General features: G+C 41.0%; 1 protein-coding gene across 8 annotated transcripts in view; it reads right to left on the reverse strand.

The window, feature by feature from the left end:
- raraa (retinoic acid receptor, alpha a) overlaps nucleotides 1–24,700 on the reverse strand; it is a 170,142-nt gene that overhangs the window by 7,135 nt on the left and 138,307 nt on the right. For all 8 annotated transcript variants that reach the window (XM_077503906.1, XM_077503907.1, XM_077503904.1 and 5 more), the window contains 2 exons: nucleotides 14,642–14,790; nucleotides 5,746–5,887 (listed from right to left, as the gene is read on the reverse strand). In XM_077503906.1, the coding sequence (XP_077360032.1) occupies nucleotides 5,746–5,887; nucleotides 14,642–14,790 (291 nt within the window). The remainder of the gene's footprint in view (nucleotides 1–5,745; nucleotides 5,888–14,641; nucleotides 14,791–24,700) is intronic.

Below are 24,700 nucleotides of genomic sequence, written 5' to 3' on the forward strand. Positions count from 1 at the left end.
TGTTGAACAACACATTCCCTTTTAACGTCAATCACAACAGCGTTATACTCCAAAAAATGGAATTCCTTGTGCTTGAAATCATCTTTATCGGGTTCATCTCGAGGAACTGAAATTTCCCCCTCCTGGTGACCTTCCCATTTCCTGTTTTGAATCCTAACCTTCACCATTAAGGGCCCAGAACATTGATGGGAGACGAGTGACGGCGGCAGAAGGGCCGGGCCCCGGGGCCATGGAGGGAAGCGACGCCGCTCATTCATCAGCCGGCGGACGGGCCTCCCCACCAGGAGGAACATGAAGGCGGGTAGAACTCAGATCATTAAGTGGTGGGACGCACATTTGGTATCTACCTGGATGTGGCGATTTCACAACTCTTATCTGTTTTGAGTGTTGTTGACGTGAAACATCAGTCAAGCGAATCCTAACAAGCAACAATGGAAATTGATGTAAGTTACATTTTTTTATTTTTTGAATTTTTTTATTTTAAAAAACGTCAGGTTGATTTCCATTTGTGCAGTTCTAGCACCCTCTGATGGCTAGTTTTTGTAGTGCAGTTTGTTTTGGCCCTTCTATGCTTAAAATGAACGTTTTGCTACTTTGAGAAGAATATGCAGCAATGAAATAGAAATCTGGTTAAAGCAACAGTCCAATTGCTAATATTTTTGTGAAGGTCGTGGGCAGAGTAGATTAACATAGCAACACAGAGGCTGACATCTGATTGGACCAAAAAATAAATAAATTCATGTGAACAATAAATTTCAAGAAAACTGTAAGATAAAAAAAAAAAAAAAAAGGCCTTTAAAATGGTATTTTCTTATGAATTTTTGGGAAAAAATTGATCAAAATAATCGATTCATGGTTTTATGAATTGACAGGCTCAAAAAGGAAATTCGATTCCATATCGATTTTTTTTTTTTTTTTTTTAAACCCTACATACTGGAGAAGCGAAATGCTATGAATTGAAGATGATAGAAAAATCGGAAATTTCATAGCCAAATATAAGAATATAGGTTGAAAATATGGCAGCGACAAGTAATTAAAAAAAATAATACAGGATGCAAATGGCACACGAAAACATGTTGAAACCAGTTACGCATCATCCCTCCTCCCCTCCCGATCCGGCTTGCGAGGACCGTTACATAAAAAGCGGAGTAAAGCGCTCAGCATATTTGGGTCAAAGCCCGTTTGCGGACGTGTGTCGCAACAGCCCGGCCGTCCGATTCATTCCCAAATTAAAGTGGGGCATCCCTTCGTGCGCGCGGCTGACAAATTGGCGGCGCCGTCATAAGCCGCACAACACAATTTAATGAAGTCATTAAAGAACTATTAGGGGACGACTGGCGATCTGTCACGCTGAATTGCCGCATGCAATAACTCGAGCAGGGGGCGGAAATGAAAGAAATATGGCTTTTTGTTTCGCATTGCTTTGGTGTGCGCGCATGTCATATGAAATTAACAATGCTAATGGGGGAACTTTACGCATGACGACTTTTTTTGTGGCTTTATGTTTATTGTGTAGAAATGATTTACAGTAGCTGGTGTGGACAGAATGTGCACGCACACACATGGCCATCATTCAATCATTTGTTCCAGCTGCGGATTCCTGCCCGAGCCTTCAGTTAACAGACAATTCCTGTTAGTGTGTGTGTGACAGTGAGCGCTGTGGAGACGAGGATAATTCGAGTGAGGGAAAATTAAAGCGCTGGCAGCTCGTCCATCACACGGATTACATTCAATGGAAAGATAAAAATGTCAATGTTGCTGCAGTACGGAGCCAGCGTGGACAGTGATGAAACTTTCGCTCTCTTTATCCGCACTTGTGAGGCTTCATTTAGACAAAAGCAGAGCTTTGACGCCATTTTGATGCCAAACAACCATGTTGAGGTGTGATGTGGAGCTTCATTTAGACAAAAGCAGAGCTTTGATGCCGTCGCGTGAATACTGAATGGAAAACAGATTTTATCATTATTTTATTTTTTAAAGATGATTTGACTTTATGCCAAATAACTATGTTGAAGTGAGTTGAGGAGCTTTATTTAGACAAAAGCAGAGCTTTGATACCGTCACGTGAATTCTAAATAGTAAAAATATTTATTATTAATATGCTAATTTGAAGTGCGTCTAGGAGCTTCATTTAGGCAAAAGCAGAGCTTAGACGCTACTGTATAGCATTTTGTTACCAAAAAAAACTGTGTTGATGTGACTTGAGCAGCTTTATTTAGATAAAAGTAGTGCCTTGTGGCATCTTGGAGCCAATAAACTATTACTGTAGACCAGTGGTGTCCAAACTACAGCACGGGGGCCATTTGCGGCCCGCTGTCCATTTTTCAGTTTTCATATGTTAAAATTAATGATAAAAATTATATTAATTAATTATAAAAATAAATTAACAAAAACAAAAAATGTTTGGAGATGGTCAAAGTAAGAAGGAAGGGTGTCAAAAAACACAGGCGCCATTAAAGGTTATATTAGTTAACTAAAACTAATGAAATAACAAACTAAAATTAAAAAAACAATTTTGTTAACGAAATAAAATAAAAACGAAAATGCTTTTTAAAAAACGAACACGAACTGAAACTACATTTTATGTTAACTAACTAACTAAAACTATAATTATAGCAAAAATGTCCTTCGTTTTAGTCTTTGGTAATTAATTTAATTTAAATATGATTTTTAGTAGCTTTATTTTGATATAAACCGGAATAATGACGTTTGAAAGTATGGTGTTTTTTAAATATTGGGCACAAGTAATATACATTAAAAAAAATATATAATAATACAATAAAACTAATACTGAAACTAACAAACTAAACTAAAACTAAGCATTTATTAAAGAACTAAAACTAATAAGAACTAACAGAGCAACCCTGAAAACTAATTAAAACTATTACTATTAAAACTAACTAAAATAAAAAATTCCAAAACTATAATAACCCTACTGCCATATTACAAATAAATTGGTTTATATACTGTCGCATTTTTCTAAGTATGCAAAAGCACAAATAAATTATTTGTACAATTTTTAGGACTAAACACAATTTCTCTTCATAACATTATGTGGCCCTTGCGTCCTTCTGATTTTCTGTACGTGGCCCTCAAATGAAAAAGTTTGGACAGCCCTGCTGCAGACAGTTGCAAAAATGTTAGCCGGTGTCTACTATTCTATTCACAAATGTTTCCTGTTGGCTGCGCTGCTGATGGCGAGCCAGGCCTAAGATCATTTCACATCCCCTCCTCCTCCAATCCTGCCCGTGACGCCGTCCTCTTTGGCACGGCCACCTGGCTGCGGGCCTGCCTGGCGCCGTCGTCTGGAGCTGTCCGCCGGCCGACGCAAGGTCACCCGGACGGTTCGTTCGTTCACCTTCTGCGCGCCGGCGCCGCTTTCCAGCTATATCTTTATTCATACACACCTTTGATTCGCGTACGTGAAGTGCGTTAATGTGTGCGCGACAGGCAGAGCGACGGCAAAAGAGGGAGGGAGGGGAGACTCCCTACTGGGCCCAGATGGCTCGCCTCTCCTTCCCTCACCGCCACCCCGGACTCGCTCGCCAAAGTCACCGCTGAGGAGACGGTGGCAAAGCAATCGGCACTATCTGCACGAAGAAGATCCAAACACAAAAGGAGTAAGTGGAGCGTGGTTGAAATCTAGCGAAGCAATCTTGTTCCCATTCAAGAATCAATTTGAGCAGTTTAAAGACGTGAGACGTTCCCGCCACCAGATGGCGCTGTGACTCCACTCGAAAGCCTCCCTGAGGTCCCTCTAACCATGATTAATGGCCCCATTCAAAAGGTAAGTAGCTCAGAGGATAACTTCTTTTACTGTAAGCCACAGAGCTGTGGCATGGGGAGTGCCCTTGCCCCCGCGGTGGCAGGAAAACCAGCTAAATAGCGCAGGGAAGACAGGGAAAAAAAAAAAAAAAAAAAAAAAAACACTTTCTGACCACATAAGCTGATTATAACTGAAGCGTGTTAATCAGTACAAAAGTGCCGCGTATAACATGTCATCAGGCGCTCGGTGATGATCACACCTCTGGCAATTACTTTATCAGGTCTTAGTGTGCGAGAGAGAGATAGTGCGAGAGCGTGTTGTCACACACAAGCCCCGGGGGGGTTGCGCACGCCTGCTCATCCACTCTCGGCAGGTGAGAACATATTCATCACGGGCCTGCCAAGCCTGGCGTCACCCTGACGGTGACTGCCAGACCGCATCACGTTCGCAGCGAATATTCTCGGCGAGATGCGTTCACTCCGACGGGTGCATTGCATTGTGGGGTATTATGTTACGTTTTATTCAGCGCTCACAAAAAAGAGAAGAGTCGGCTATCTGGTGAAATACAACCAACACGTGAACTTGGTCTGACCTCGAAAGTTTGATCAGTGTTTCAGTACTCTCGAACATGGAGCAGAATAAGAAAATTCACATTTTTCAAATCAATTATTCTACTGATTACAAGCAATACTGGCCGTGTATATTCATGATATAAACGGTATGTTTTAGTGATTATTTCATATTTAGCTAGCCTCTCTAAAAACATGCATTTAGACAGATAAATATTAATGCCATTTTATTAAATTAAAAATGTAATAAATTAAATTAAATTAATTTAATTAAATGAATTCAATCTCCGGTGTAATCTTATTTACTGATTGAATGAATTTTTATTTACTATTATTATTATTATTATTATTATTTTGTTTTGTCCCCCCCCCCCCCCCCCCCCTCTTTTTTTTTACTGTCTGCATGCATCTGTTCTTATTGCTGCTGGAAATGTAAATTTCCCAGAAGGATCCATCCCAAAGGGATCAATAAAGTCAAGTCTAAGTCTATTACTAATTAACAATATTTCAATTTCATAAAACTTCTACGGTGAATAAAGTTCTCGTTAGCATACCGTTGTCCACATATGATTGGACATAATAATCCAGTGAGGAAGCGTTACCTTGCGTCGTCCTGCTGCCACTAATATGAATCTATTAAAGTAGAAGTCAACCCCAACTAGGCGAAATACGGTATTATGGTTAATATTGTGCTTGTGGAATATGAGTTAAGCAGCAAAATCCAGCAGTTTGTATCAGTATCAGAAGGCGGCCATTTTGCCACTTGCTGTCAAGTAAAAATGACATCACAGTTGGGTCATTTTAAGTTGGCAACAAGTGGAAAAATGGCCGCTCCCTGAAATGGATACAAAAAAAAAAAAATGGCTGGATTTGGCTGCATAACTCATATTTCACAAATGTAATATTAATCAGAATGTCATGTTTGGAGTAGTGAGGTCACATATAACTTATTATTGTTGACTTCCTCTTTACAGCTAGCTCAGAATGGGCTAGTTGAAGCTAACAACCCCTAATCATGTCCCTTACCGCTTTTTCATTGCGCCAACACAACATCCTCTTTCTGTCTTCTTTTTTTTTTGGTGATAATTCTTTTCAGTTCGAAAAAAAAAAAACCCAAACACCTTAAGATGCTGTGAATTGATGTCAAATCCTGTCCAATTAACAGAACGAGTCATCAGATAAAAACGTGCACTCAGGTTCTTGGGATCACCATCCTCAAGTTATACACTGATTGATCTGTGATTTTTAAATGTGAATGGAACTTGTGTATAGGGACTGTTCTGGTGAGTGACGTGGGCGTCAAGTGAACAAACGTGAATCCATCTGGGATTAAACAACTGTGAAAAACTCTTCAATAATATAATCTCCCCCTGCAAGCCAGATGTGTCAGCAGGGCACTCGTGTACTCACACTCCTTGGACATTCCGACTTCCAGGCACTTCTGAAGCCGACAGTACTGGCAGCGATTTCGGGTGACTTTGTTGATGATGCAGTTCTTCTCACGATGACAAGTGTACACCATGTTCTTCTGGATGCTTCTCCGGAAGAAGCCCTGGTGTGGCGGAAAGGAAGAGAGAAAGAAAGGATTAGCGACATCTGATGACAATTCCCTCATATCTTGCTATTGTTTTCCCTTTTCATCGCGATCCGACCCAAAAAAAAAAAAAAGTCCCCGATGACGTTTTATGAATATTCCAGTAAATAGGCCATGCAGTGCGGATATGGCAGCTGCTGTTAAAAGGCGACAAACTGCCAAAATGTCTTTAAAAAGGTTTAATCCCCGGCGTAGACACTGACAAAGAAGTGTCACCATGACGTGGCTCAGCAAAGGCTTTGTCACGGTTATCAATGTGGAAACTGCTGGTATTGAAGATCTTAACAGCTAATGAGAGGTAAACATGTCAGTCATGATCCTATTAAGCACATGACATCCCAATGCAGTGTTCCTCCACTATGTCGCCATTCATCCTTCACGGCTCGCTGTATCGCTAGCTTGTGACACTACTTATGAACGCTTCCCTGTGTTAATTAAAACAGTTTTAACATTTCCACAAATCCAAATTTAGAGCTGAGCTCCATACATGTACTAGCACTCCTGCTCCGTGTGATAAAGTATTTTGCATTTGAAGATTTGTAATTACCGTAACATTTATGCTAATTTCTATTAGCCCATCGACAGAGCTTCACATTGTTAGCATTAAGCTAGTGGACTCTTGTTGATGAAATTATATGGTTTGGTTCAATGTTTTTGTATTTAAATAGCACAGTGTGGTATGTTTGAAGGTTTATAATTGCTGTAACATCTATGCTAATTTCAATTAGCCCACCCTGTCTACAGTGTTAGTGGAGTTATGTTGACAAAATTATGTGGCGTGGTTCAACATCTTTTTTTGTTTATATAATACATTGCTGCGTATTTGGAAGTTCATAATTGCTGTAACATCTATGCTAATTCATTAGCTCATCTACAGTGTTTCACATTCTTAGCATTAAGCTATTGGACTTTTGCTGATGAAATTATATCGTTTGTTTCAAATTTTTGTGTTTCAATACAGTACATTGTTGTGTGTTTGAAAGTTTATAATTACTATAACGTCTATGCTAGTTTCAGTTGGCCCTCCCCATCTACAGTGTTTCACATGGTTAGTAAGCTAACATCTATGCTAATTTCAATTAGCTCTCCCTGGCTACAGTGTTTCACGTGTTTAGTAAGCAAGTGGGCTTATGTTGATAAAATTATGTGGCTTGGGTCAACATTTTTTTTGTTTATATAATACATTGCTGTGTGCTTGGATGTTCATAATTGCTGTAACGTCAATGCTAATTCTATTAGCTTGTCAACAGTGTTTCACATTTTTAGAATTATGCTATTGGACCTTGGCTGACAAAATTATATGGTTTGAGTCAGCATTTGTTTTTGTTTAAATACAGTATATTGTTGTGTGTTTGGAAGTTTGTAATTACTGTAACATCTATGCTTAATTCCATTAGTTCGTCAATGGCTTTTCACATCATGTTAGCGTTAGCTAGCGTACTTTAGTTAGCTGAAACTATAATTTGGTTCAACATTGTGGTGTTAAAATATATAATGTTTAATTTTCTTTTGTTGTATGCTGGGTTTGTATGAGTTGTTGCTGTGTGTTAAGGTAAGTGTTGCTTGTGCCATAACAAGCTACAAAGAAGACTGGATCTGAGCCACATGTGGGTTGAAATTACTTATTTATAGACTTACGTTGATTTTTTGTTTCTTTGACATTTTAATCATGTCTTACCAACAAAAAAACCTATAGAGATTTCACACAAGCAAACCGACACTAATGAAAACCCAATGTCCTTGTCTCATGTAATGATGTCATGTGAAATAATCCAAAGGCTGCAAGGTCGCGTCAACATTGTGATTGTGCGGAGGGGAGAATAAAAAAAAAAACATTCCATTTCCTGTATTTCCCCTTTGGAAGAGGACAGGATATAAACAAGTGCAGTTGATTCATTCAACAATTCTTTTGAGTCAGAGGCCACATCGCAATGAGATCATCCGGCCTGCTTCTAAATAAATAAAATAAAAAAAGACGACAGCCGAGACGTTGTCATTCTGAGATTGAAAGCAAGGCTTTTAACACACCGCGTGGCTTGTAAGCCGTGCATCAGCACTACCAGCCCCAATAAAATCAATGTTCACCTCAGTGGCTGCATTATTGCGGTGTCAAAAAGATAAAAAGAGGTTAATGCAGATCAGCTACAACTGAGTGAGCCCTCAGTACCGATGCAAACACGCCGCTGCACACATGCAAAACAGGTCAATGTCGCTATTGATCAGAGGCAGCGGGACGCTAGTTTCGGCGGGTGGGCGGGGCCAGCTTCCAGCGAGCCCCCACCATCACGCTGCGGGATTAGCGTCGCTTTGCCAACAGATGGCCGCCGGGCCTAAACCCGCAAATTGCTTTTAACCGATGGCCGCCGCTCGAATCCCAGCAGAGCGATTCATGTTTCTGAGAGTGGTGAGCGGTCAGGGAAAGCGAGGCCTTGTCTGATTTGTTTTTGGGGCTGCCAGCTGTCACTTGGCTGATTTTTGTTCAGATACGAGTAAATTTTTTAGATATGACCTGCGCCTACGATGGCGGCGGCAGATTTCACATCAGGCCACTACTATCAATACACATTAGTTTATCTGCAGTGGCAGGACAATTTCAGTAGGTGGCACTGAATCACCATTTAGCTGGTTTGCCAACTGCCAATTGACCACACAGAAGAAGGAAGGACAATACAATAGGTACAATGTTTTGTGCATGCATTTTCCATGTCTATAGGTTGTGATTTTATACATTTTTTGTGATAAAGGCAGAAGAGACACGACGCAAACACAGATGCCTTTTTGCTCTGTTGATTAAAGTGATAAAATATATATATATTTTTTTTTAATGCTACCAGCGGGTACTAGTTAGCCCCAAGGACAACTTGATTAGCCCACAGGCCTGTTCTAAAAATAGCTCACCTGTGATGGAACACTGTGACTTACTAAGAAAAATTACACACTTTTATTTTTCTCTGTACCAAACATTCTATATTTTGTTTAAAAATAAAATAGATTGTGTTGAATGGAGGGGTAAAAAAAAAATGCTGTTTTTATTTAACTAAACCTCCTTTTAAAGGTCATTTTAGAGCTGTAATTTTAATACTGTAATACCGTTTTTTTTAATACCGTAATTTTAATAATACTATTCCACTTGACTGCACACAAATCTCAAAGTGCTGCAGTCCTAAAAATGAATATAAATAATATAAACACATAAATAAATAATTAAAGTAAATAAATAAAATAAAATAAAACACAAGGCCACAATATTTTTGCTCATGATTATCATAAGCGTAGGAATCTAATATCAGGTGATGCCACAAATATTGTTGATGGCTTTTTTTGGTCGACTGAAAGAGATTATTGGCATTTCCATTCATTGTTTCTATAATGGCTTCTATAATTGCGACGTTGCAGCGGTGGTATTAAGAGGAGGATTAAGTCGAGTAAGTCCTCCACTGTCGGCCCAGGTGCCAAACAAACGGCCTGCAAATGATTTCTAATAATGGCAAACGGCGAGGGCGCGCGTACAGACGGCCAAGGAGGTAGCGGCACGAATCCGATTACACGATCGTGTGCTTCCAGCTGGTTAAGGTGCCGTTTCAATCCTGCTTGGGTCAGCTGACTAACCTCTGCTTGGCTTTCATCGAAGCTTTACATCTGCTTTGCAACCTGTTCTGAGCAAAAGGGTGAAAAAATGAATCAAAGAGCATGTCAGTCCACTAGATGGAGTAACTTGTCTCGTTCTGATATGTGTATGTGTGTATCATGTCCCATTTGATCCAAACGGTGCTCCGACCCTGACCTGGTTGTCACCAGGGGATTGACCTAGTCCCTCCCAACACCACCAGGCTCAGGTGTCCTCTGACAGCGCCGCCCCCGTTTCGCTGGCCGCCCGTGAGCCAGTTACTTGTCCCCGCCCCTTCCCCCCTCCTTTCCTTTCAGGAGTCATTGCTTCCTGCGGCCCATAAGCCTCTTTTTGTATCCCCGCTTAATCCAGCCGGCGACAAGAGCCCTCAGCGGGCCCTGTCAGCCGCCCTGCAGCTTTAGAGGAGATGAGCGCCGCGAGGAAAGGGCCGGCGGGGGCTCGCCTAACGGTCCGAACGTGACTTGATCTTTTCACGCTCTCGAACCCCGGCGGCTCGGTACCTGACGTGTGTTTATGCGTTCCACATGGCGCGGGTGTCAGAGGGGAAGGGGAGAGCGCTGGAAGGGGTTGGCGGGTTCACGAAGGAAGCAAAGGAATCCTCTCTTACGTGACTTTCGCATCGTTGCCAGATTAAGAGCGCTTTCCAGCCACCTACTGCGTTCTCACATGTGCGTTTTTAACGCACGAGGGTGTCAAACGGTGAAAAACTCTAAAAATGGACAGGGAAAGGATGGAAAGGGTTTCCAGGCCAAAAAGCAGTCAGGCAAGCAGCAGTGGCTGCAGAATAGAAATTACTTCATTTCATTTACTTGATTTAAGATGCAGAAAAATCATAAAATAATATTCGATTACAGCATCTTTTTTTGTAAATGAACACTTAATGTCTTATTGAAACAAAAGGGTATGACATTTAAAAGCAATATTTTGAACAATTTGAGGAGGTTTTCAAACCAGATTTTACTCAGTCTTTTTCAGAGTATTTCTAAGGCCGAAATTTTTTTTGCTCTGTTGTACAGTTAAACAAATACTCAAGGATAAAATACTTGTTCAGCCTGTAATTCATATCTTTATTGTTGTAGGTGTTAAATGACCAAAAAAAAAAAGAAAAAAAAAGAAAGATATTTTACGCATTATATATTTTTGGGATTAATTGGCTGATTACTTAGAATTTTATTATGTAAAATATCAAAATCTATGTAAAAAAAAAAAAAAAAAAAATTCATATGGATCAGGCCCCAAGTTATTAGGTTATTTTAAATTTTTATTAGGAATGGACAAGTACCGATACCAGGAATTTCAAGACATTGGTACTCACGACAACTACAAATTAACATAAAATTACCATTAATTTCTATGCAATTTTAAGAAAAAAAAATTGCTATATTAGGATATATAGGTAGGTGGGGTATATTTCAAAAGTGCTTGTGATATCAGTACTTGGTAGCGCTATCTACTCGAGAGTTGATTACTCGAACTGGTGTCAGTCTGAAAAAAAGAGGTGTCAAACATCCCTAACATTTATTAAGCTTTTGATGCTTAATTAAAGTGCTTACACAACTTTCAAATAACTCAAGCTCCATATAACTTGCAACATAAGCAATAAATGAACGTATTCATGCCAATTTCTTGTGGAAACAGTTGATTTGCTGCGATGCCAGCGGACACGAGGAAGCGAGTTTGCCTGCCGCACGCCGCTATGCCCCCAAGACAAAACCATAACTATGAGGGTGTAAGCATGCATATTTAATGCTGGAGTCTTAATATCTAAAGGGGATGAGAAGTGCAATGCCGGTGAGTGTGTGCCGGCAGTGGGAGTTAAACAACAAACGAGCCAGCTGTCTCCAAGTACGAGCGCGCAGCCCCCCCGCCCCCACCGCCTCCTCCATCAGCATCTATCTCCCGTGTTCGCAGCAGCCCCCAGGAAATGCCTTTGTAGTTTGGCATGCTGCAGCAAAGTCGACGCGGCTAACCCTCAACTTACCCCAGTCTCAAATGAGACAAGCATATACATTCGCGCGTACTGTTGAATTATTGAGCGCGCTTTGCCAAGTCATCTCCTCTGTAGTCAGAGATACGGAGGAGGCATCCTGAATTTTTCAAATTAGCACTGCGGATGTGCAAAGCGCAGGCGGTTGGCTCGCAAGCAGGGGGCGCTAGTGGAGCTAAGATGTTGTTGACTTAAGGTGGCGATTCTTTTAGTTAAATGCAATCATTCCCGAGCACAACAGTGTGCTATGGAAAATGATCCAGTTTTCTCTTAATTGGTCTGAAAAATATTTATTACTACAATGAAATATATCACAAATGATAATCATTTCAATCTCAATCTCATTTCTCATTCACCAGAATGCCACAAAATGTTTTGCATTGCGTGTTAGCATTAAGCTAGCGTAAAGCTAATGTGAGTGCTTGCTTTAAATAAATGTGCAATTCTCTTTATGTTTAGTTTTGACATTAAACTTCAACTAAACAACTTGAAGCCTCTTTTTTGAAGGATTTTTCCACTATCTTGCTAGGGCATCATGTGGACACAGACACACTCGAAGTGTGTTCACATATGGCATTAGCTAGCCAGCTAATGAACATTAAATAAACTTTTAAGCAGTATGGACAATGAAGCCAATCGCTGTCGTTAGTTTGCTGCCGGCCTCTCACTAACTCGGTGACAAAACGGCAAAAAACGTAGGATGTTAGCCAACTTCAGCCCAGGAGGGCCTGTCTGCCTTGCTAGCTAGCAAGCTAGTCTACCTATAGGATGAGCTAGTCCACAGTAGTTAACTAACTCGGTCACGAAACGGCAACAAACGAAGCAGAGACTGTCTCCCTAGTTAGCTATCGAGCTAGCTTAGCTGTGGGTTGTAGATGCTCCACAGTAGCTAGCTAATTCGGTCACAAAACAGCAACAAACAAATGATGTTAGCCAACTTCAGCTCAGGAAGGACTGTCTCCCTTGCTAGCTAGCTTAGCTATAGGATGTAGCTATTGCACAGTAGTGAGGATATTAGTGAGTTGTGAGAAAATTTTTGACTCAATATTGGGAAAACACTTATTTAGCTGATGATTAATGCTGCAAAACATTCTACAAATGTCCTATCTGCTCTGAAATATTTTGTGTTAAAGCCTGAGACGCTTGACCTTTATAGATACACAAACATGGGAACTAAATATAAGCAGCTGAATAGATATGAGTAGGCTTAATAGAGAGACATTTTGCGCAGTGTGAAGGGCTGCATTTTTAGCTGCAGTGAGATGTTGACAGGCGACAGTGAAACCTACGCATCGAGTTATTCTTTTCAACTCGCTTTCAACAATATCTGTGGGGCAGATAAACGGTGGAAAAAAAACTGTCTCCTCGGCCTAAAAAAACTAATTACTGCGTCAGTTCTGAGACTGATTTTGAAATGAGAAACACTTTGATCGCAGGCGGGGGAACGGCTAATTACTCAAATCTATCGCCTGGCCCCGCTCGCTTTTTGTTTATCGCGCGGAGAACTGCCAGCGAGCGTCACACTGCTGTGAGCGCCCAGCGCTCCAAATATTTCCTTTTTGTTTTCATTAAAAAATGAAAAGTTTACCCCCAATTTGACAAAGTCGTTCATCGGTTATGCGATGAGGGGAAGGCGCGCATTGGGAGTCGAGGTTCATTGTCAGGAGGTTTCGTGAGAAAGGTCTCTTCAGTCCCCCCCCCCCCTCACATATGGCACGCTGGCCATCATTTCCGCAATGTCAACGGGTTCAACTGCGGCCCCTCGACCTCAACTAACTGATTTGCAACCCTTCAAACCATCCCCACTTCCTTTTTTCTGTCCGCCACAATCTGCCGTCTGCCTCCCCGCAGTCGGTGCCATCTTTATGTCATTTTGTGAAAATCTAAACGGCAATGACGCGCCAAGTTTCATTTTATTGTGTCTTTTTATTTGGGAGGTTTATAGACTTGGGTTCGGTTGTTCCCGAAAACCAATACACCTGCTAGTTACATTACATCCGAATCCACGGATCTGCTTTGCTCATGTCTGTCTTTTTATGAACTTCAATAAGTCAGGGCAAAACACAGTCTTCATTTGTTGTCATGACCACAAAAAATGACAACCAGAATGAAAATACACCGTCTGCCAAGACCCAAAAGCTAATTTTGTTTCTTCCTTGCCCCAAGCCAAATCATTTTCCGCATATTTTTGGTAAAATTGTATCTCCCTAAAACTCTTAAAAAAAACAACAACAAAAAACACTGCTTTGGATGATATTTCCCTTCACATTCAAGAGCAATTTCCAAAATTCTAAATCCTTAAATTTAGTGCTGACCTAAGACTTTTACACGGTATTATTAGCTTTCATGCACAAGTACAACAACCTATCAAGCGATAACACAGCGAGGCCTCCTGAAAACATTGATGTGCACAAGTCAACAAAAGTAGACACCGGAAACACGACTTCTTGTCGTGCAAATGTACTCGTGCGCTATGCGGTGATAAGATACGCATTTTATCTCATTTTGCAATGTTCGCCAGTGTACAATAAAGAGATGGACCAGGTGGATTTGACTGTACACAACAAAATCAGCAGGTTTAATTCAACATCTACGGAGTTAAATTTAACACTTCATTGGTCCACACTAGTTAAAACAACACGTATGAAAAATTAATTGCACTTCAGGAATTAAAATCAATTCCTACAAATTTAACTCCAGTTTGTGTTTATTTTACAGGAGTGACTAAAAAATATGTTGAAGCAAGTACACAGAAACGTTTTCTAGCTGTCGAATTGTATCCAAGTACCAGTACTAAAAATATGTGGTATCGTTTTATTTGATAGGGAGGTATCGTGGTACTTTTCTAGGACCAATAGCAATGTTGTGAAGTTTGCTTCTACCGTGTAATACTGATTACAGTACTACTTTCCTATTTTTTCATTGCAAAACAGGTTTTCTTGTGTTACATCTCTTTGCCCCACAAGGATGCAAATGATCCAAAAGCACTTGAAGCCACCCACCACCCCACCCCCAAGACATCAAATAATTGTTATGAGCCAGACGAATCATATTGCTGTCTTAGCAGATTCCGAGAAAAGGCCCGGCGGAGTCTCACCTTGCAGCCTTCGCAGGCGCTGACACCATAGTGGTACCCTGAGGACTTGTCCTGGCACACAAAGCAGGGCTTGTAGACGCGGGGCGGCGGGGGAGGCGAGGGCGGGCTTGGCACTATCTCCTCCGAGCTGGTACTCTGCGTCTCTATCGCTGCGGAGAGAAAAAGAGAAACACGAGCGGGGGGAGGGGGAGCTTAGCCAAAAGCGCGCTTAATCGATAAACGGTGACATTCACGGCGCGGCTGACGCTCGCACCTTCAACACACACACTGCTTGATTGTGCGCCTTCTCCACAACGGCGGATCATCAAAGAAATGGAGATGCCCACCCTTTGCGGGCTTTTTTTTTTTTTCTTGGAGCCAAAAGTGATGTCTTGTTGCGAGGAACTGCCTCGCTGGCAGGGTTCAAAGAAAGTGCTTTCCTCTGATACATGGCCTGCAGTTGCTCTTTTATTTATCCTTATATAATCACGCCTTTAAGTACGGATGCTTAGCAACTCATTCCTCGATGGATGAAGTAAAAAAACAAAAAACTGCAAGCAAGGATAATTGCGCGTACACCCCACCCCCTTGCCCACCCCCTTTCCCATTCTAACAAAAAGGCGGCTTAATGGAGAGATCATCAGGTGTGCCGCAGGAAATGGTCACGTTTCACATAATTGCTCCAAATATGGAGGACCAAAACTGCCAAAATTCTTAAGTAAATAATTGACTAAATAAATAAATAAATGACTAAAATTTAAAATAAAAACGTATTTATTTTTTGGGATATAATTTTCGAATTATATTTTTTTATATTCATTCTTATTTTCACTTTTTGTCATTTATTTATTTAGTCATGTATCTATTTATTTAGTTATTTTTTTTTATTTATTTAGTCATTTTTTTAAATTTATTTAGTCATTTTTTACATTTATTTAGTCATTTATTTATTTATTTCGTCATTTATTTATTTAGTCATGTATTTATTTAGTCATGTATCTATTTAGTCATTTATTTATTTATTTAGTAATGTATTTAGTTAGTCATTTATCTATTTATTTAGTCATTTATTGATCTATTTATTTAGTTATTTATCTATTAATTTAGCCATTTATTTAACTATTTATGTAGTCATTTATTTATTTATGTAGTCATTTATTTATTTATTTAGTCATTTATTTATCAATTTATTTCGTCATTTATTTATTTAGAATTTTGGCAGTTTTGGGCCGTACTGCCAAGTCAAGGGGGCGGTCCTAAGCGTGTCTTTGGGTTGGACTCCGCCGTTGCAAACTGCCTGTCATTGGTCGAGCGAGCAGCTCAACGAAAACAAGGAAGCAATGGATGACGATCGTGTCCACTCGACAACAAGTGAGAGCAGACAGTGGACAAGATAGTCGTTATCCTCATTTGAAGAACATTTTGACTTGGCAGTACGGCCCAAAACTGCCAAAATCCAAAATAAATAAATGCCTAAATAAATAAATGACTAAATAAATAGATAAATGCCTAAATAAATAAATAAATGACTAACTAAATAAATGACTAAAAGTGAAAATAAAAACTGATTTATTTCCATTTAGATTTATTTATTTATTAATTTTGTATTTAGTCATTTATTTATTTTGAATTTTGGCAGTTTTGGTCATCGATACCAAAAGGATTTCCAAATAAATAATAAACACTGCAATCGAGCCGACAAGCCACAAGAACAAAACATGCATGTCATGCTGTTGTCTTCACGTAATATGTATTGGACTTTGACCTCGATATCCTGCGCGAGCGTTTGTGTGTGCGCGGCAGAACGCGGATGTCAAATGTGAAAGCGCGCATTCACTACAACAACTAGGCCATGTTGTCTTCCATTTTTATTCACATGCCAACATGATTACTTGGCATGACGTCACGCTTCTTTTGGTTTATTGTTTTTTTAAATCAACTTCTCATTAAAAGAAGCAGCAGCAATTTACAGTGGCTTTAAAAGGAGCGTAAACAGGGTAATATTCTGGGATGTTCGAGAACGATGTTTTCAGACCGATACCAGGAAAAGTACTCAACTCTTCAGTAATCACTGATACCCAAGTACAGATCCTTATGACAAAAAAATGACCACCACCTCACTCTCCAAAAAAACAATGACAGATAATTTGAAATAAAGACTTATTAATCCCAATAAATAAATAAATAATAAAATACAAAAATATGTAATCAATGAATATGTCAAAAAAATAGATCAAATGTAATAGAAATTGTTAAGAAAAAAATATAAATATATGATATAATTATTAACATTAAAAATCCATCCATTCGTTAAAATATAATACATAAAATAATTATTCCAATAAAAATATCAAATTAAATTAAAATATAAACAAAAATAATAAGAAATAATGCAACAATGAAAATAAACATTATAGTATATGTATATTGTATAATAATATGATATGAAAAGAAATATATTTTACATTTTTATAGGTTTTATTGGGGGGTATTTTGTAAATATTCATATAACTGATCATAAGAGACAATTTGAGGAAACGTAATATTTTGCATTATTACAATTAACTTGCAGCATCATCAAGAGTAGTGATGTGCAAATTGTTGCGCTCATTGTCACATTTGATTTTCAAGACCTGGCCAGTCATTTAAGTAAAACACATAAGACATGTGGACTCCCTCTAGTGGTGCATGAACAAATCACTCAATTATGATGATGATGATGATGATGATTATTATTATTATTATTTTTAATCCAGCGCAGTACATTTTTAAGTACATTTTTCAATTGTATTTCACTTTTAGAGATGATACTATTGCATTTTTGTGACTCAGGATTATTTATTTTAAAACCTTTTTAAGGTATAGTATCTATTTAACTTCCCTGTGCAATTAAAAAAAAAAAAATTATATTTAAACTTGTTTAACATTTAGATTAGAAATATTTAATTGACCTGCTTTTTTTAGAAATGAAATGAAATTAATCACACAGACTTCATCAATACATTAGGAATTTGTTTAAGGAGGGACAAAGGGAACATGATTGCAACAAATATTACAGGACTTTAATAACGTTAATGCTCGGGTGGGCCAGATTAAAAAATGCAGGGGGGCCTTATGTGGCCCACTGGACACATTTTGCCCACCACTAATCTAGATCAAGTTTATATATATATAAATTTAGAATGTCAACAGATAATAGGGAAAATGGTCCATACGAGAAATCCTTGAATGCATGTTATCCGTTTTTAAATGAAAACGACTATGTGTAAATGTATGTGTATGCTGCCGTCAATATTTATTGTGAATACGTGTGCCCGTTGTGCTCGCTCGGCATTATCAGCTCAACACAGGAAGGATTTGGGAGGTGGACAGGCAGCTCTGGGGGAGCTCCTTTGCAAATCAGCCATCTATATTTAACAGCGTGCTTGGCTACGGCGGCACTCGAGTCAACACGTCGCGTGACGACGACGGATCGGATCGACGCGCGCTACGGCGCCCGCCTTCCTGCCGATTGTGTGTAGTATCTCAGCTCGGCTTGCCAACTTCGGGTCCGTGCGGCAGATGGTGCACGGACGAGAGATTATGTTCGCCGCAACCAAAATAAACACTCCTGATGCCCAGATCTGTTTAAGGCTTTCCTAGAAGAACAAACTCTTGCCCGCTCAGCACCTTTTCAATGTTATCTTTCCTGTGGGGAGAATGTACAGCAAATGGGTTTGTTGAAGGTCCTGTTGCAACACTAAACACCGACAGCCAATCAGGACTCTCTTATGGAGACATTCCATTTAAGAGCCTTGGTGGTTTGTGATACTTTCATGGCAGCCAAAAAATGTTTTTTTCAAGCGTGTGTATCAAGAGATGACTTTGGTTTGAAATAAATACACATGACCTAGTTTGAATTTGCAGTAGATGGGGGAGAATGGAGAAAATTATATCCGTATATACTATTTATTTATATACTTAGTGCAATTGCATCATTGAAGAAAAAAAAAACAATCATCCATCCATGATCTACCGCTTATCCGGGGTCGGGTCGCGGGTTCAGCAGCTTTAGCAGGGAAGCCCAGACTTCACTCTCCCCAGCCACTTCAATCAGCTCCTCCGGCGGGATTCCAAGGTGTTCCCAGGTCAGCCGAGAGACATAGTCTCTTCAGCGTGTCCTGAGTCGTCCCCAGGGTCTCCCGCCGGTTGGACATAGCCGGAAGTCTACTCCAGGAAGGTGTACAGGAGGCATCCGAACCAGATGCCCGAGCCACCTCAACCGGTTCCTCTCAACACGGAAGAGCAGCGGCTCAACACCGAGTCCCTCCCGGATGACCTTTCTTCTTCTGACCCTATACTTGGGGCAGGATCTCATCCCCAACCCGAAGACGGCACTCCACCCCTTTCCGATTGAAGACCATGGTGTCGGATTTGGAGGTGCTTATTTTCATCCCAACCGCTTCACACTCAGTTGCGAACCGCTCCAGTGAGAGATGAAGATCACGGCTTGAAGAAGACAACAGCACCACATCATCCGCAAAAAGCAGAGATGCAATGCTGAGGCCACCAAACCAGACCCCCTCAACGCCTTGGCTGCGCCTATAAATTCTGTCCATAAAACTGATGAACAGAATTGGTGACAAAGGGCAGCCTTGGCAGAGTCCAACCATCACTGGAAACAAATTCGACTTACTGCTGGCAATGCGGACCAACCTCTGACGCAGGTCGTACAGGGACCGAGCAGCCCGTATCAAAGGGGCTCGGTGCCCCGTACTCCCGAAGCACTCCCCCCTACAGGACTCCCCGAGGGACACGGTGAAATGCCTTCTCCAAATCCACAAAGCACATGTGGACTGGTTGGGCGAACTCCCATGCACCTTCGAGGATCCACTAGAGCTGGTGCACTGTTCTACAGCCAGAACGAAAATCACACTGCTCCTCCTGAATCCGAGATTCGACTTCCCCAAGGACCCTCCTCTCCAGCACCCCTGAATCGACCTTACCAGGGAGGCTGAGGAGTATAATAATCCCCCTATAGTTGGAACCGGTCCCCTCCTGAAAGAGGGGGACCACCACCCCGGTCTGCCAATTCAGAGGCACTGTCCCCGATGTCCACGTGATGTTGTAGAGGCGTGTCAACCATGACAGCCCCACAACATCCAGAGCCTTTACGAACTCCGGGCGGACCTCATCCACCCCCGGGGCCCTGCCACCGAGGCGCTTTCAAGGTGGAAGACAGACCGGAAAGAAGAAAGCGCCCGTCCTTTGCCTTTCATTGCACCTCTGTGGGCGTCATCCGGGGCCCGCAGCTCCCGTCATGCCGCCGGGCCACGCCGCCGCCACTACCTCCGTGTCAAACAAATTAAACCCCAAATAGAGCACGCCTTACATAACGTGGCATATTCTCTCATTAGCAAGCGGCCATTCACAGTTTTTGATGTGGACTAATTACAGCGCGGCATTATTAGAGCGAGAACGGACCTATTCATCCACATTAAAAGCTGCCTTGATTAGAATGGTAGACAAACATACAGTGTGCGCCGCCCCCTCACACGCATCAAAATTGCATCTTCATCCACACATGCGATGGGATTTTCCTTATCAGTGGACGCTCTCTGTTTCTCTCTCGCACATGGCAAATCTTAATGAGAGCATCCGTGGAAATCTGGGACACGAGGACATGAGCCTGTGAGGGGGGCTGGCAACTGTAATTAAATACAATGGCTGGCTTCTGGAGTCCCGTCAGGCCGAGACATGAAGCAAAAACAATGGCAGGCCTGTGGCTGCAGAAGCTCCTCGCCCAGTCTGCAGCCCTCCACCGGCTATTATTCAACACCATCCCAGCTCTCAATCAACACTGCCTATTATTGTCCCAGCCACACAATCATAAAGCGGAGGAAGTGACTCACATAGCCCGGAAAGCGCCTCTCCAGGTCCTTGCAACATGCTAAAACGCCACAAATGTACACACACGTGTTGGCAAAGGGTCGCCCTTGCCAAAAAAGTTGCCACGGGGGAAGTCGGACTCGAACATCACTTTGAGAAGAGTGCAGCCAGGAAAGCGCTGGCGTGATGAAACGATAAGGTCCCGGTTCACTTGGTGCTACAGGAACAGGAACCCAGAAAATAATGTCGACGTGAAAAACAAGACCTAGCTGATAAAAGACGCTATTGTTCTTTTAGCGAGGAGGTGAAATGCAAAGCGCACACTCTGTATCGGAGTTACCGTTTGCAAGTCACACAAAAAGGCTGTAATATCATCCGCATGTGTTGTCATGCAGTCAGATAACTTGTTTGGAACTAAATGGAAAGCAACATCTGAATACATTACAATACATTTTGCATTATTCAACACAATGAGGTGCAGGTACTATTTTTGTCCATTTGCGGTCGCCATCCTGATAATCCACTGTAGTATCTAAGACTTGGCGTGTGTATGGGTTAAAGGTCAGTACCTGGTAAGTGACGTGGGTGTCAGTCTGTTAATTGTGAGTAATTACCACCACAACTAGAAATGTTTATAATTACTGTAATAATAGTTACTTTCTTTTCATTTTACATTAGTCTTAACGAGAGAAATCTAAATTAATTGTTACATCTTTTTTTGCCATGTTTATTTGCAGAGCAATACAACAATGTGATGAGAACAAAAATATCGTTAGCCTAATAGCATAATTACCCCATCTTTTCTAACCTGTCTTCATTAGCTGTTGAGCTTTTCAGTCATCCAGATTGAGGTATTCTGCAAAGGTGGAATTGTAGAAACTGGATTCTGGTTTGTTTTTCAAAAACGTTAAAAAATGACATTGCCAATTATGCTAACAACATACACCAGAAGTGTTTTTTTTCTCTCCGTAAGTACCTTTTTAAAACTTGCACACAAGATCCAAAATGTCTGTACACTTAATAAAAGATTTTTTTTTATTATTATTTTTTTTATAGAGACTGCTTCACCTTGGAACATAACCATATTTCTTTATTGTATATATTCTAGAGTGCTTTTCCTCATTAGCATCACAAGTGACCTATTGAACTATCACAGCTGACTTCATTGTAGGGCTGGGAATAAAAGTCGACCAAGTCGATGTGGTCGACGAGAAAAAGTGGTTGACGCAAAAATGCATGGTCGAAGCTATTTTAATAATTTAAAAAAACATATTTGCGCAACCTGGACGTTGCCGGGACGCCCTGAACTAATATTTTGTTCAGCATGGACACTTATTGCTGATGGACTCCAATTCACCACTACTAACTAAGATGCTGCTTAGTCGATTAATCGTTGGAAAATTGATAGGCAAGTCGATTTTTAAAAAAGTCATGAGTGACAGCACTACTTCATTGAGAGCCAGATTATACCTCAGACTCGGTTCAGATTCTTAAAATGTTTATGGAAAGCAAGAGTAAGGCAGACATGCTAGCCACTAGCACAACATGCTAGCCACTAGTCCACCATGTTGCCCATTTTTCCTTCTGTTGAAAAAATTCTTTCGAAATCTGTTTAAACTGTAGTGAGGCTAGCTTTCGAAACAACAGAATCCCTCCTCTAAAAAAGAAAATACATCATCCTCTACCATCCAAGAACTGTGAAGCAGAACTGCTAACCATCAGCACAACGTGCTAACCACTAACCCATTAGGATGCCCATTTTTCATTTCATTGGTAAAATTCTTTCAAAATCCGTATGAACTGTAGTGTGACCAGTTTTTTTGTACAACACAACACAACACAATCCCTCTTCTAAAAAAAATTAAAAATCAAAGTAAATATATGACCCTCTACCACCCAGATAGAATGCTAGCTTAATGGAATGCGCTGCTTTCAAAGTGATTATTTAATTATGTTCATGTGTGAGCGGTTTGTAATGGCGGTCTTAAGATTCACTCGACTAGCCACAAGCGCACTTAAGGGGGGTCGGGCGGTGGTTGCACTCAGCCACATCCTCCTAAAACAATTACGGCATAACTCCGCGCAAACGGACAAACATGCGCGAGAAGACATCCCGATGATGAAGCGGCGCGTGCAGCCGTTCCGACGTGGCAGAAGTCTGGCGAGCGTCAAACACTTCAAAAGGATTCGAGAGACCGCACACACACGCACAAAGTCACACACAAACGACACAGCGCCAGACTGCTGTCTGTCTCGGTGCTGCCGAGCAGTTCTGGAGGTTCAGCTTTGGGTTAGCCCGTGGAGATTTGATTACCTTTCATCCCCACTGGTGACCGGGTCCAGCTGCGCGGCATATTAATGACATTTCACCGTCATTAGGGGGCAGATAACTACGTTAAGCGGGCTGGCTGCTGGGCTGGAGGGAACTCTGGACAAGAGATTTGAGGCTGAGGGGTCTTGGGCAGGGGTCGTCCGCACACGCACACGCACGCTCACCATGTGTGAGATACATAAAGAGGTCCATTTGTCTTGCAATGCAGCCAGCGCATAACACAAGAGATGCGAGACAGACCCCCACGCCAAAGGCTCTTAAGTCGACTCAAAATAATGAAGTGGGACAGCCAATGAAAGAGCCTCAGGGGTGCAAACACGTCCAATGAAAAGCCTGCCGGTCGTGGGCCCATGCATCAAACGGCTGGCAGCCATTTTAGCTTTTGATGAAAGAGCAACAAGTGAGCAGCGACCACCGTTCGTCATTCACTTGACCACGTTCTAAAACATTCACACTCCAGTTTTGAGTGGAAACACATCCGAGGATGCTTTGTCAGCACTTTTCGATTACCGAGGGGGAAATGGGAGCGTTTCCTCGCTCGCTGGGAAATCCTGCCATTCTCTAACAAAAGCGTCATAACACCGTCGGCCGCTTTGACGTCTGACAGCAGAAGCCGGCGAAGGAGACGGGGGCGATGCAGTTTGACTCGGGGGCGTGCGCGTTCACACGCTGGCGGCTGGATGGAGCCGCTAGGGTGTGTTTGTGTTTAAACACAAGTGCGAACACTTACTGGTTGGAAGAAGGGGGGCCCAGCAGGCGGAAATAAGTGAAAACACACATTCAAAGGGGTGGAAAAGCTAGTAGATGTTCTATATTGTGACCAAAGTTGTTTTGTTTTTGTTTTTTTACTTTGATTTGCAACCAAAAAATAGAAATACACGCTCGAATGCACAATGTTTGCTTATTTTTTCAAGGGCTAGACCGGATTAATGGTGTTTCCATTTATTTTCAGTATGAAAGATGATTTGAGATACAAGTTATGCGTTATGGACTGAATTGAACTCATGACTCAAGCATGTTTTTTTTTTTTTGTTTTTTTTTTTACCGTGTCTATGAATGAATTGGCTCATGTCCATTTTAAAAATCAAACATGGCGCTTGGGCACAAAAGCTTGCTCACCTTTATTTGGTTTGTGTTCACAGGGTGTGTTAGAGGGGATGGCCGCATCAGCTACTGAATAGTAAAACATTTATCATACCAGCGCAACCCAACAACGTGCACAATGAATTCAACAAAGACAAAATGAAAGCCGCCCAGTCAGCAAACAACAATGGAGGCCATCCAGTATTTCTTGTTCCATCATTCTTGGCACTGAGCTCAATAATAACTCTTTGACCGCCTATATGTTTAATAACGATTAGTAAAATCCCGAAGTATGCCGCCATAAACGTGAAATGACGTCAAATACTTTTTTTTTTTTTTTTTTTTTTTTTTTTTTTTTAATCAATGGGCAGTGAGCACTGCCTGGTCAATGGGTTGTGGAATCAAAAACACTCACTAACTATGGCCAGCAGATGGCAGCACTGTATCTCTTTTTCAATGGGCTGCCGGTGTATGAAATTACAACGAAACATGACAAAATCAGATGAAATCTGATGATCAAAGCCTTTGTCATATTAAACTTTTTTTTGATAACAATCGCTGTTTTTTCGATCAGTGTTGTACGTGGGGTACCATAACTTCCATAAATTAACGACCCATGTGATCATGTTTATAATTGCATATATTAATTGTGTAAACATGAGACTATACCATAAAAGTATGATTTCAAAACCGATTGACTATCATCTTACACACATAATGTATGAGTGAAGGAGTAAAAAAAAAAAATAGGCAAGAATCGGGAAAAAAAAAAAAATCATCTGATATTTGCCAAATTT

Source organism: Festucalex cinctus, chromosome 17 (assembly GCF_051991245.1).
Source record: "Festucalex cinctus isolate MCC-2025b chromosome 17, RoL_Fcin_1.0, whole genome shotgun sequence".
Taxonomy (NCBI): Eukaryota; Metazoa; Chordata; class Actinopteri; order Syngnathiformes; family Syngnathidae; genus Festucalex; species Festucalex cinctus.